Source organism: Chrysochloris asiatica, unplaced genomic scaffold, assembly GCF_000296735.1.
Source record: "Chrysochloris asiatica unplaced genomic scaffold, ChrAsi1.0 scaffold00060, whole genome shotgun sequence".
Classification (NCBI taxonomy): domain Eukaryota; kingdom Metazoa; phylum Chordata; class Mammalia; order Afrosoricida; family Chrysochloridae; genus Chrysochloris; species Chrysochloris asiatica.
The window spans coordinates 784,423-799,820 of NW_006408578.1; the positions used below are offsets into that span (position 1 = coordinate 784,423).

At 37.3% G+C, this 15,398-nt stretch overlaps 1 protein-coding gene across 1 annotated transcript in view; it reads left to right on the top strand.

The window, feature by feature from the left end:
• The window catches only part of DTNBP1 (dystrobrevin binding protein 1), a 209,568-nt gene that overhangs the window by 30,812 nt on the left and 163,358 nt on the right, over positions 1-15,398 (top strand). The window contains exon 3 of the mRNA XM_006864117.1: positions 3,029-3,079. Within this exon, the coding sequence (XP_006864179.1) occupies positions 3,029-3,079 (51 nt within the window). The remainder of the gene's footprint in view (positions 1-3,028; positions 3,080-15,398) is intronic.

Here is a 15,398-nt window from a genome sequence, read left to right on the forward strand (position 1 = left end):
GCCTTTTGATGGCCTTTCAAGAAGTATCTTCTGTTTCTCTAGCCATTTCAAGGTGCTCTGCATGTCTTTTCACGTGGGAATATTCCACCTCCACCTCCAAAGGTACTGGGTGGGGCTCAGGATTCCACCTAAGGCCTCATTGATTCCGCAAAGGCTTAACAAGAAGCCTACTTCCCTGGGCAAGTTCTAATTCCTCTTGGAGCTAATCCAGTCAGTTATAGGCTGAAGACAGGTTTACAAACATTGTATAATCATATTTCTCAATATTCTTTTCTATCCCACTTAAATGTCTGTTGTACAACAGAAGGCAGGGGAAAAAAGACAGTTAAGCACCTTTAACATTATATCCCATCCTTTATTCATGCAGACTGTGTCTCGATCCCTATATCACAGAGCCTGTTGTTCCAAGGCTGTGCATACACCACAATCTACCTCTATCCCATTTAGTCCACCCACACCTCCTTAAATCCTCCCCTATCATTCCCGTTCATCTATCCCCCTCTTTCCTTCTTGTGCACTGCCCTCCCCATCCTTTTTATTGCCCTCCCCATTGCACAAGCTATTAATGTGTCTACTCCCTAACCTTTGAGTTACTGTCCTCTCCCTCCCTTTCCTGTTAACCATCAAAGATTTAATTCTTTTAGTATAGGAATCTTCTCTTTAAGTTTTCACAATGGTCATATGCAATATTTGTCCTTTTATGCCTAATTTCACTCAGCATTATGTCCTCAAGGTTCATCCATGTTATGAGGTGTTTTCGCAGATTCATCTGTATTCTTCAACGTTTCTTAGCATTCCATTATGTGTATATACCAAAGTTTGTTTATCCATTCTTCCCTTGAGGGTCACATAGGCTGTCTCCATCTTTTTGCTATTGTAAATAGTGCTGCAATGAACATTGGTGTGCATATGTATCTAGTAGAGGGATTACTAGATCATAAGGTATTGCTATTTCCAATTTTTGAGAAAGTGCCATACCATTTTCCAGAGTGGTTGAATCATTTTCCAGTGCCACCAGTAATGTAGGAGGGGCCCAGTCTCCACACGCTCACCAGCATTTGTTGTCCTCTACTTTTTTGAACTTCACTCTGTTATTGCTGATGTGAGATAACATTTCATTGTTGTTTTGATTTGCATCTAATGATCATAAACATGTCTTCATATGTTTGTTTGATTCCCTAATGCCTTCGTTGGTGGAATGTCTGTCTGTTCTTGTCCTGTGCCCATTTTTAAACTGAGTTTTTTTCTTTTGTAGATGTCTTGTAGTGTCATATAAATTTTAGAGATTAGTCCCTTGTGTGATATGTTGCGAAAAAAAATTTTTCCCGGTCTGTAGGCTCCCTTTTCACTCTGAGTGAAATCTTTTGATGCACATAAGTTTCAAATTTTTAGTATGTTCACGTCATCTATTTTGTCATCTATTTGTGTGTTTTTTGCCATGTTTGATAGTCTGTGTGTACCATGTATTAGAACCCTTAAGTTTGTCTCTATTTTTTTCATTGATGATATTTATAGCTTTGGGATTTACATTCAGATCTTTACTTAATATTGAGTTAATTTTTGTGTATAGTGAGAGATGTGGGTCTTGTTTCATTCTTTTGCAAATTGATTTCCACATTTGCCAGTACCAATTTGTTGAAGACTGTCTCTGTCCCATTTAATGTATTTTGGCCCTTTGTCATAGATCTTGTGGATGGATTTGCTTCTGCGTTTTCAATTCTGTTGCTTTGATCTATATATATTTCATTTTACCAATACAAAGTGAGACGCTTCCCACTTTGTTCTTCTTAAGCAGTGCCCTTTGCTTATTTGAGGTTTCTTTCCCTTCCATTTAAAGTTCCTGATTTTTTCCCCCATATCTTTAAACAATATTGCTGGAATCTGGATTGGGATTGCATTATATCCGTAGATTGTTTTGGGTGGTAGTACTGACATTTTCACAATGCTAAGTCTCCTATCCATGAGTATGACAAACTCTTCAATTTTTATAAACCGCTTTGGTTTCCTATAATAGTGTTTTGTAGTTATCTTTGCATAGGTCTTCTGTTTTTTCATGGGTTTAAGATCTTTTAAGTGCATCTGAGTACAAAGCAATTTCTTGATTTTAAATTTTGCAATGAGATTTTCTGAGAAAATGAAGTTTGTTTCACTCTGTGAGAATTGATGACTCCTGCTTGACCATGATTAATAATTTTTAAAAACATTTTTATTGTAGTGAGCTGTGACTGATTTACCATTTTAAGCAGTCCTGAAGTGGGACTGGACTGCTAACCAATAGGTTGGTGGTTCAAACCCAGAAGCTGATCATTGGAAACGCATCCTATGCAGGGTCGCTATGAGTCACACCATCTTGATGGCACTTAACAATAACCACCATTTAAAATTTGTTTATTAAGAGCAAAGTAAAAATCTTGTACTGCTGAACAGGAAATTGAGACATTACCTTGGCAAGTAAGCTGCTTTAGCTGTGTTACCTGTCTTATATGAAAACATTGGTATTAGTGAAAACTTGCTCATTTTTTAAAAGTACATGTGACCCAATTTTACTTTCAGTCTAGAGATGCTGAATTTTTATTTTATTCTTCATATCTGGTTGATGTTGTTAGGTGCTGTTAAGTCAGTTTCAACTCATAGTAACTCTGTATAGAGTTTCTTAGACTAAAAACCTTTGCAGGAGCAGAAAGCCTCATCTTTCTCCCATAGAGTGACTGGTGGGTGCAAACCTCCAACTTTGTTCAAAGTCCAGTGGTTTTTCTGCAGAGCCACTGTACTCATCTTAGTATCTAACATCATATTAAAGTGCTTACTATATACTAAATGAGGTCTCAGTAAAGCAAAATGACTGCTGATAGTATATTTGCTTTGAAATAAAACACTGTATGGTTTAGCTAAGTTGTCATTTTGATTTTAAAATATCTCATTATAATTGACAATGTTAGAATTCTTTTATGTAACTTGTTTTTGGTTTTTTTTTTTCCACTTGTGAAATCAAAACAGTTTTAATAAAAGTCAATATTTCTTTTGGCAGGACTGTTCCATGTTTGCCCAAGTTCTCTGCTGGACTGGAACTGCTTAGCAGGTAAGTGTTTTAATTGAAGCAGAAAAGTTACACTTCTACTTCATTATCTACAAATTTTTATGATTTTGTACATAGACATCTTAAAACAACTAACTTTTACCTTAACTCAGTGATTGGAAAGTATTTACATATTCTTTCCCTGAGTGATTTTCACTTTTCATTGGCTAAGTGAAAGAACATTCAGACTTTGAGCCGGTAACTATTGCGTTTACTAGTCAGTCAAGGAGCTCTGGTAGCGTACTGGTTATGAATCGGACTGCGAGCCGCAAGGTCAGCAGTTCGAAACTACCAGCTGCTCTGCAGGAGAAAGATGAGGCTTACTGCTCCCGTAAAGATTTACAGCCTCGGAAACCCTGTTCAGGGTCGCTATGGGTCGGAACCAACTTGACGGCACTTAACAACAACAACAAGATGTTATTATTCAAGGAGTTCTGGTAGCGTAGTGGTTAGGAATTCTGCTTCTAACTTCAGGGTCAGCAGTTCGAAACTACCAGCTGTTCCGCAGGAGAAAGATGAGGCTCTCTGCTCCCATAAAGATTTACAGCCTTGGAAACCCTGTACAGGGTAACTATGAGTCGGAACCAACTCCACAGCACATAACAATAACAACAACAATGTTGTTATTCATATTATCTGTATCATTTTGTTGTTGCAAAAAACTGGATTCTATATTTCGGGTACTCAATCATTTTGTTTCTTAATTTTTTTACCATTTCTTCTCCAACCTATTCTTAACTGGAATTCTCTTGTGTGTCTACACAGATTAAATAGTAAAATATGTGGTTTTCTTAGACATGAAAACAAAAGTACAAGCTTTAAAAAAAAAAAAAAAAGTTAAATTGAGTTTTATTAAAATGAAAAACTTTTGTGTTTCAAAGAGCACCATCATGAATGTGAGAAGATCCCCCCAGAATAGGAGAAGATTTTTGCAATTACGTATCTAATGAGAGACTTGAATCCAGAATATGTTGTTCTAGCTGCCATCGGTACCCACTCATAGCGACCGTATGTCCAACAGAACAAACCACTGCCCGGTCCTGCGCCGCCATCCTCACAATTGTTACACTTGACGGCATTACTGCTGCCACTGTGTCAGTCCATCTTGTTGGGAGTATTCCTATTTTTCAATGACCCTTCACTTTATCAAGCGTGATATCCTGCTCCAGGGTCTGGTTCCTCTGATTAACATGTCCGAAGTATGAGAGACGAAGTCTCGCCATCCTGGCGTCTTCTAACGAGCACCCCAGCTGTTGCTGTTAGGTGCCATTGAGTTGGTACCGACTCATAGCAACCCTAAGCACAACAGAACGAAACACTGCCCGGTCCTGGGCCAACCTACAATTGTTGCCATACTTGATCCCATTGATATTGACACTTTGCCAATCCATCTCGCTTGGGGGTCTTCCTCTTCTTCTCTGACCCTCCACCTTACCATACATGATACCCTTCTCCAGTGACTGTTCCCTCCTGACAATATGTCCAAAGTATGAGAGATGAAGTCTGTCCATCCTGGCTTCCAAAGACCACTCCAGCTGTACTTCTTCCAAAACAGGTCTGTTTGTTCTTCTGACAGTCTGTGGTACCTTCATTATTCTACAAAGCCACTATTCAAATTCATTGTCCAACACGCATATGAGGCCATTGAAAATACCATGGCTTAAGTAAGATGTACCTTAGTTCTCAAATTGTTATCTTTACTCTTGAACACTGTAAAGATTAGTCCAATACAGCACATATTTGATTTCTTGGCTGCTCCTTTTTAAGTCTTTGACAACTTTAATCTTTTCTCCATTGTGATGTTATTTATTGTACAGTTGTGAGGATTTTTTTTTTTTTACATTGAATTGCAATCCATACCAAAGTCTGTAGTCTTTGATCTTCATCAATATTTTAAGTCCTCTTCGCTTTTAGCAAGCAAGGTTGTATCATCTGCATATGACAGGTTGTTAATGAATCTTCCTCCAGTCCTGATATGCAGAGTTCTTCTTCATATAATTCAGTTTCTTGTATTATTTGCTCAGCATACAGATTGAATATGTATGGTGAAAGAATACAACCCTAATGCACACCTTTCCTGATTTTAAACCCTTCCGTATTCCCTTGTTCTGTGTGAGCAACTGCCTTGGTCTATGTACAGGTTTCTCTTGAGCACACTTAAATGTTCTGCAGTACCCATTCTTTGTAATGTTTCCCATAGCTTGTCATTATCCACACAGTCTAAAGCCTTCGCATAGTCAGTAAAGCACAAGTTAAGCATTTTTCTGGTATTCTCGGCTATTCACCGAGACGTATCTGATGTATATATGTATCTGAATATATAAATAACGCTCACAACTTAGTGAACAGAAGACAAATAACTCAGTGAGGAAATAGGTGAAGATTTGAATACACCTTTCTCCCAAGAAGTTGACCAAGCAACTTTGCTCCTAGGTGCAGCATATACCTAAGAAAATTGAAAATATATGCCCACAAAAAACAATTGGACATCAGTGTTCAAGGTAGTATTATTCATAATAACCCCAAACTGTAAACAACCTAAATTTCCATCAACTGACGAACAGATAAAATATGTTACATCCATGAAATGTAATGTTAGTCAGCCATACAAAGGAATAAAGTTCTGATATGTGCTTTAACAAGGGAGAAACACTAAAAACATTGTACTAAGTGAAAGAAACCAGCACAAAAATCCAATATTGTAAGATTCCATTTATCTGAAATGTCCCGAACAGACTAATCAATGCAGTCGGATTAGATGAGTCGGTGAGTGAGGAGTTGAGGGCGGGAAGTAGGGAGTAGTAGTGATTGCTAGTGGATTTCTTTATTGTTGTTATTGTTAGGTGCTGTTGAGTAGGATCTGACTCATAGTGACCTTATGTACTACAGAACGAAACACTGCCTTGTCATGCACCATCCTTAAACAATTGTTGCTACATTTGAGCCGTTATTTTTGCCATTGTATCAGTCCATCTCATTAGGGGCTCTTCCTCTTTTTCAATGACTTTCCATTTTACCAAGCATGATGTTCTTCTCCAGGGACTTGCCCCTCCTGATAACATGTCCGAAGTATGAAAAATGAAATCTTGCCAACCAAGCTTCTAAGGAGCATTCTAGATGTACCTCTTCCAAGACAGATTTGTTTGTTCTTCTGGCACTCCAGGGCACTTTGAATATTCTTCACCAACACCATAATTCAAGTGCATGACTGCACATGATGTTATCACTGATGTTCATTTTAACCACTTGGTTAAGGAAGTCCCTTCCAGAATCACTGTTTTATTACCTTTTCCAGTTTTTCTATGAGGAGTGTGAGGAGTATTACAAGTATTCAATGAGGAGAGTCTTAATATTATAAATAGCTGCTTTCCCTTAACTATTAATTTTAATGTTCATTAGGAGTCCTACCTGAAGCAACAATTACTGCCAACTTTACCAAATGGTGAAGCGTTTCTGTTACTACTTCCACATTTACTAAGTGGAGTTCTACTGTAAGGAAGAATTTTCTCTTGTCTTAATTTACTGATTCTATTATTTATATCAGTAGGGAGTCTTGGATATTTCTTTATTCTGAATTACAACCCACTGTTACCATTATTTTGTAGCTCAGATATGTCCACTGGGGACCCTTTCAAATTGGCTTTTATGTTCCTTTGACATGTCCCAAATTATTTCATTTCTTAAGATTTTTCTTCCAGATCAAACTCTGGATAGTATTTTGTTTTAATTATAATAATAAATATATATAATAAAACATTTGCTATTTCACCATTTCTTTTTACATTTACAATTCAATAGCATTAATTACATTCCTCATTTTGTGTAACCATCACACCACTGTCTGTTTCCAAATTTTATCATCACCCTTAACAGAAACTTAGGCCCCTTTAAGAAATAACTTCCTCACTCCTCCTCACTTCCATTTTTGGTTGTCACAAATAAACTTTGGTTCCTATATATTTCACTTACATGGGATTAGGCAATATTTGTCATTTTGTGACTGATTTATTTCACTCAGGATAAGTTTTCAAAGTTCATCCATGTCGAAGCGTGTTTCAAAACTAGAGCTTTGAACCAGCTCTTCCTGGTTCAGTCATGGCTTACAAGGCACAACTGGAACTAATGCAAGGTTTTAAAATGTGGGTACAATGGAATGATAACAAGAATGGGAAAAAGTACAGGTCAAAGCCCTGCTAGAACTTAATCATCTCATTAAATATGGGCTGAGTCTTGGTGTGGCACTGTGGGATAAAAGACTGGACCGCAAGCTTGCTTTGAACCACACGGTCAGTGGTTCAAACTCGCTATCCACTCCTTGGAAACCCTATACAGGGTCGCTGTGAGTTGGACCCTACTCAACAACAATGACAAAACACACTGCATAGCCACCAAATCTTTTGACTGTCAGAATTTGAGCAGTCTTGGACACAGTAGTGCCCCACTCAAAAGATGACAGCCAACGGTACCATGTTGAATGTGTGTCATCCTTCACAGTCCTGCTAGTTATTCAATCTCAGGCATCAGGCTCTGGAAAGGGCTCACTACTCTTCTGGGTCTTCCACCCAACTCAGTTTCAACCTGTAATTTTTATCTGTTCCATTATCAATCCAAGAAAACCTATATTTTAAAAAAATTTTTTTTAATTTTGGGTCTTTTCCAATTTTTCTTTGTTAGCCATGACTGAACCAGTTCAGAGCCCTGATGAAAACTTAAATTCTCTTCTTAGCTGAATAATATTTCATTGTATGTGCGTATCATAATTTGTGTATCCATTCATCTTTTGGTAGACATTTAGACTGTTTACACCTTTTGGTTATTGTGACTAGTGGAAGAGTGAGCAATGGTGTTAACGTATCTGTTTGCATTTCTACTCAGTTTTTTGGGTGTATACCTAGGATTGAAACTGTTAGGTTATATCATAATTCTACATTTACTTTTTTGAGGAACCACCAAACTGTTTTTCCATTAACTCCACCACCATCAATGGAAAAGGGGTCCAGTTTCTCCACATCCTCATCAAAACTCAATTTCCATTAAAAAAAAAAAAAGTCATGCCAACCGCTCTGATGGGATAAAACGCTATCTCATTGTGGTTTTGATTTGCATTTCACTAGTGGTATTGAGCATGTTTTCGTGTGTCTTCTGGTCATTATGTGTTTTGGGTGAAATGTCTATATAAATGCTTTTATACATGTTTTGATTGGTGGTTTGTGGGAATTCTTTGTATATTCTGGATATTAAACCCTTCTTACCAATACAGTTTCCAAATACTTTGTTCCTTTCTGTAGCTTTTTTTTTTCTTTTTTCTTTTTGTTGGTAGACCTTTGCACAGAAGTTTTTAATTATGGAGAAATCTAGTAGTCTTTCTCTGCTTGAGTTTTTGTTGTCAGATTTCTGGATTTCGTGTTAAAAATGAGGCTCCAGAGCATGATCTCTGTGGTTCCATTCTTACATTTAGACTGTTGGTCCATCTTGAGTTAACGTTGATACACAGTGTAAGGAACAAGTCCAGTGTCACTCTTTTGCATATGGAAACCCAGTTGTCACAGCACCATTTATTCTTCAGTAAGTAAAGACTGTTCTTTTTCCATTGAATGGATCTAACACTTGTCAAAAATCAATTGAACATAATTGTATGTGTTTGTTTCTAGAATGTCACATCTGTACCATTTGTCTATATGTCTGTCATTATTCTAGGACAAGACTATTCTGAATATTCTAGACTATCAATATGTTTGAGATTGGGAACTGTGAGTCCACCTACTTCGTTCGTTTTTGTTTTGTTTTTAGTTTCAAATTTTCTTTGGCTATTTGTGGCCCCTTGCAGTTCCACATTAATTTGAGAATTGACTCTTCATTTCTGCAAAGAAAGCTATTGGAATTTATCTGACAATTGCTTTGAATCTTTAGGTTGCTTTAGGTATTATTGACACCTTAACAATATTAAGTAATATACTGGTGTGGCTCTGTAGGATAAAAACTGGACTTGTGATCACAGTGTTGGCAGTTCAAACGTTCCAGCTGCTCCTTGGAAACCCTATCAGAGTCACTATGAGTTGAAACCGACTCGATGGCACTTAACAGCAACAAACAATATTAAGTTGTCAAATCCATGAGCACAGAATATCCTTCCATTTATTTAGACCATCTTTAATTTATTTCAGCAATGTTTTATAACTTTCATTGTATGAATCTTTTACCACTCTAGTTAAATTTATTCATATGTATTTTATTCTTTTAGATGATGTTGTATGTGGAATTGTTTCTTTAATTTCCTTGTAAGTTTGCTCATTGCTGATGTATAGAAACTCAACTGATTTTTGTTTAACCTTATACCCTGCCACTTTGCTAAATTAATGTTTCAGCTCTAGTATTTTTCTTACAGATTTTTTTTCAGCATTTTCAATATATAAGATCATGTCATCTATGAAAAGAGGTGGTTTTACTTCTTCCCAGGTCATTTATTATTATTATTTTAATCTGTAAGTACTCCACTAGGACTTCCAGTACACTATTATATAGCAGCGGTGAGAGAGGTGTCTTTTTCTTAATCTTAATGAAGTCTTCCACCAGTGAGAATGGTGGTGGTTGTAGTGTTAGACTCATAACGACCCTATGTACAACAAAGTGCCTGGTCCTGTGCCAACCTCACAACCTACATGTGAGCTCTTTGCTGCTGCCACTGTGCCAGTCCATCTCACTAGGGAGTCTTTCTCTTTTCTCTGACCCTCCACTTTACCAGGCTTGATATCCTTCTCCAGGGACTGTGCCCTCCTGATAATATGTCCATAGTCTGAGAGACAAAGTCTGGCTATCCTGGCTTCCAAGGAGCATCCTGGCTGTACTTCTTCAAACACAGATTTGTTTGTTCTTTTAGCAGTCCATGGTACTTTCATTATTCTTCAACACCATGCATCAAATGCATCAATATGGTCTTCCTTATTCACTGTCCAGCTTTCACATGCATATGAGGTTATTGAGAATACCATGCCTTGAGTCATACGCACGTTAGTCCTCTAACATCTTTACTCTTCAACACTTTAGAAAGGTCTTGTGCAGCAGATTTGCCTAATACAATATGCCATTTGATTTCTTGATTGCTGCTTCCATGAGTGTCGATGGTTGATCTGAGCAAAATGAAGTCTTTGACAGTTTCAATCTGTTCTTCATTTATATGGATGTTGTTTATTGGTCCAATGGTGAAGATTTTTTTTTTTTCTTTACACTGAGGCGCAACCCACACCAAAGGCTGTGGTCTTTGATCTTCATCATTAAGAATTTCAAGTTCTCTTCGCTTTCGGCAAGCAACGTTGTATCATCTGTGTATCGCAGGTTGTTAATGAGTCTTCCTCCAATCCTGATGCCACGTTTTCCTTCATATAATCTAGCTTCTCAAATTATTTGCTCAGCACACAGATCGAACAAGTCTGGTGAAAGAATACAACCCTGACGCACACCTTTCCTAATTTCGAACCATTTGAGTTCCCTTGTTTTGTTGGAACAACTGTCTCTTGGTGTATGTACAGGTTCCTCATGAGCGCAATTGGTATTCTGGAATATTCATTCTTTGTGATGTTGTCCATAACTTGTCATGATCCACATGATAGAAAGCTTTTGCATAGTCAATAGAGCAGAGATAAACATCTTTCTGATATTCTCTGCTTTCAGCCAAGATTATCTGTTGTCAGCAGTGACATTCCATATCCTTTTCTAAATCTGGCTTGAATCGCTGAAAGTTCTCTGTTAAAGTATGGTTGCAGCTGTTTATGTATTGTCTTCATCAAAATTTTATTTGCATGCACTACCAGTGATATTTCCCGATGATTTCTGCATTCTGTTGAGTCACCTCTCTTTGGAATGGGCACAAATACAAGGATCTCTTCTAGTCAGTCATCCAGGTAGTTGCCTTCCAAATTTCTTGGCATAGACGAGTACCTCCAGTGCTGCATCAGTTTGTTGAAAGATTTTAATTTGTGTCCCATCAATTCCCAGTGTCTTGTTCTTTGCTGATGCCTTCAGTGCACCTTGAACTTCTTCCTTCAGTAGATGAACATTGACCATTTCTTATTGCTTCAGTGACTGTGTATTCCTTCCATCTTTTGATACTTTCTGCGTCATTCAATAATTTGCCCATAGAATTCTGCAGTACTTCAAGTTGAGGCTTGAATTTTTTCTTCAATTCCCTCTGCTTCAGTAATGCTGAGAGTGTTACTCCTTTTTAGTTTTCTAATTCCAGGTGTTTGCACATTCCATTCTAATACTTGACTTTGTCTTCTTGAGTGTACCTTTTGAAATTTTCTATTTAGCTCTTTTAATTTCTCATTTCTTCTATTTGCCTTAGTAACTTTATACTGGGGAGTAAGTTTCAGAGTCTCTTCTGACACCCATTTTGGTTTTTTCCCTTCTTTTTGTCCTCTTAATTACCTTTTGCTTTCTTCCTATATGATGTTCTTGATGTCTGACCACAACTCTTCTGTATTCAATCTTTAGTGTCTGATGCATCAAATCTATGCTTCAGATCTTTAAATTCATGTGGAATATGTTCAAGGTCATATTTTGCTCTTGTGGATTTGCTTTAATTTTCTTCAGCTTCAGCCTGAAATTGTATATGAACAATTGATGGCCTGTCCCACAGTCTGCTCCTAACCTTGTTTTGGCTGATTATATGGAGCTTTTCCACTGTCTTATTTCCACAGATGTAGTCAGTTTGATTTCTGTGTATTTCATCTGGTTAGGTCCATGTGTATAGTCATCTTTTATGTTTAAAAATGTTATTTGCAATGAGGAAGAAGTCATTGGTCTTGTGAAACTCTATTATGCAATCTCCAGCATCATTTCTATCACTAAGGCTATATTTTCCAACTACCGATCCTTCCTTCCTCTTGGTTTCCATCCTTTGCATTCTAATCGCCAGTAATTATCACCACATCTGGATTGCATTTTGATCAATTTTAGACTAAAGTTGATAGAATTCTTCAATTTCATCATCACTGGCTTTAGTGGTTGGTGCATACATTTTAATAATAGTTGTATTAAGTGGATAATATATATATATGCTTGTAAGGAAGACCAATCGCAGATCACATTGTACTTTAAGACAGATCTTGATGTGTTCTTTTTGATGATGAATGTGACACCATTCCACTTCAGTTTGTGATTGCTAGCATAGTAAATCATGTAACTGTCAGATTCAGAATGGCCAATACCAGTGCATTGCACCTCACTAATACCTAGGATATTGATGTTTATGTATTCCATTTAATTTTTGACAATTCCCAATTTTCTTAGACTTATACTTCATGCATTCCATGTTTCAGTTGTTAATGGATGTTTATAGCTGTTTCTCTTCATTTTGAGTTGTGTGCCATCAGCTAATGGAGATCGTGAAGGCTTTACTCCATTCACATCATTAAGGTCAACTCTAGTTTAAGGAGGCAGCTCTTCCCCAGTCATATATTGAGTGCCTTCCAATCTGAGGGGCTCATCTTCCAGCACTATATTTGACAATATTCTGGTACTCTTCATCATGTTTAGTATTTACTAATCTGGTGTTGATAGTGTTCCACTGCTATTCATAACGTTTTCAGTGACTATATATTCGGAAATAGTTGTCCCTTTCCTTCTTTCCAGTTTGTCTTAGTCTGGAAGCTTAGCTGAAACCTGTCCACCATGGGTAACCCGTTTGTTATTTAAATTAGCAGTGGCATAGCTTCCAGAATCATAGCAACCCACAAGCTACCTCTGTGCGACAGATGATTGTTTGCGAGTATGGTGTTAGCTGTGGATTTTTCATAAATGTGGTTTGGCCATATTGAGGAATTTCCCTTCTCTTTCTAGTTTGTTGAGTGATTTTTCATGAAAGAGTGTTAAATTTTGTCAAACACCTTTGCTGGATTGATTGAGATATCCTTGTGCTTCTTTTCCTTTATTAAGGTGGTATGTGGCATTGATGGATTTTATATTGTTGAATGACCTTTACAATTCTGGGATAAACTCTGGTGTTTCCGTAGGCTAAATATTGGACTGCTAACCCTAGTGGCGCTGTGGGTTAATGCGCCAGACTGCAAAGCTGTTTGAACTACAAGGTTGGTGGTTCAAGGTCACCAGACGCTCCTCGGAAACCCTATCCAGGGTCGCTATGAGTTGGAACCAACTTGATGGCACTTAACAACAATAACAACAACCCCACGGTTGACAGTTTAAATCCACCAGCTATTCCACAGGAGAAAGAAGACTTTCTGCTCCCAGCCTTGGAAACTCTATGCAGGGTTGCTATGTGTTGGAATTGACTCATTGGTAATGGATTTGGTTTTGGTTTTAGATTTTGCATCTGTATTCATAAAATGGAATTATCTTTTCATGTAGTAGCTTTGTTTGCCACTGGTATCTGAGTAATACTAGCCTTATGGAATTCATTACAAGTTTTTTTTTTTTTTTTTTTTTTGGAAAGATTGGTGCCATTTCTTTTATTAAATGTTAGGTCGATTTCCACAGTGGTGTCATCTCATTTAGGTTTTTCCTTGTTGGACAGTTTTGATTACTGATTCAGTCTCTTCACTTGTTGTGGCTCTGTGAAATCTTCTGTTTCTTCCTGTAGATAGTTTATACATATTGCTAGAAATTTAAGTTTCCTAATTTGTTGGTGTACAACTATTAATGGTATTCTATTATGATCCTCTCTTGAGTCGGTGTTAATGTCCCCACTTTCATTTCTGATTTAATTATTTGCGTCTTTTTCTCTCAAATCAATCTAATTCAAGTTTTTCAAAGATCTTTGGGGTTTGTTGAATCTCTCTTGTTTTCCTGTTTTTAATTTCGTTTATTTCTACTCTGAATTTTGTTTGTGTCTTCTTTCTGGTAGTTTTGGAGGAAATTAAGTACAAAAGGAAACGAGGGGTTACATTTGAGCAGTTTGTTCTTTATTTATTTTCTCAAGTTGTGTTAGGTTATTAATTGATTTGAGATCCTTTTTAATGTAGACATTTACTGCCTCTAAATTTATCCCTGAGTACTGCCTTTACTTAATAATGGTAAGTTTTCATTTATTGTACTTGCATTTTCATTTAGCTCTAAGTCTGTTCTGATTTCCCTCTGAATTTCTTCCTTCACGTATTGGTTATTGAATAATGTGTTATTTACTTCTTGCATGCGTATTTCCCAGGTTATCTTCTGTCACTAACTTTAAGTTTCACCCCACCCAGGAATGTGACCCACCCATGAAGACAATTTCAGTCCTTTAAAACTTGCTGTGACTTGTTTTGTGACCTAACATATGATCTGTCTTGGAGAGTGAGTCTTGAGTATTGGAGAAAAATGTGTACTATGCTGTTGAGGATTCTGTATACGCCTGTTAGGTCTAGTTGGTGTATAACATTGCTCAAGTCCTCTACTCCTTGACTGATAATATTTCTGGACGTATGATTTGAAGTTTTCCAACTACTGTTAATAGAATTGTCTGCTTCTCCCCTCAGTTTATCAGTGTTTACCTCACACATCTTGGGACTCTGATAATGCATATATTTACATATTAAGTGCCATCGAGTTGATACCAATTCATAGCAACCCTGTATAGGGTTTCCAAGAAGCAGCTGGTGAGCTTGAACTGCTAACCTTATGGTTCACACTGACATTGCAGTCCAACGCATTAGCCTGCAGCATATGTATGTGTAGTGTGTATTTATTTATTTATGGAGTTCCGATGTGGCACTGCAGAATAATGTGCTAAACTGCAAGGTTGGCTTGAGCCACAAGGTCAGTGGTTCATACTTACCAGCCACTCCTTGGAAACCCTTTACAAGGTTGCTGTGGGTCGGAACCGACTCGATGGCAACCATAATATATTTATAGTTGTTATATCCTCTTGATTAATTAACTTTGCCATTATATAACGCCCTTCTTTGTTTATGATTTACTAGCTCTGGTAGCGTAGTGATTACGAATTGGGCTGTGAACTGCAAGGTCAGCAGTTCGAAACTACCAGCTGCTCCATGGGAGAAAGATAAGGCTTTCTGTGCCCGTAAAGATTTACAACCTCGAAAACCTTGTTCAGGGTCGCTATGGGTCGGAACCGACTCGATGGCACATAACAACAACAACATCTATTAGTCTGAAACTAACATAGCCACTTCACCTTTGTTTTGGTTACTGTTTGGATGGACTTTCCCCCCCATTCTTACAACCTGTTTGTCTTTGCATCTAAGATGTATCTTATACACAGTATACAGATGAATCATGTTTTTAATCCTTTTTGCAACTCTTTTTTATTGGCAAATTAAATCCATTTATATATTTTTTTCCTCGTTTTTTTTTTTTTTAATGTTTT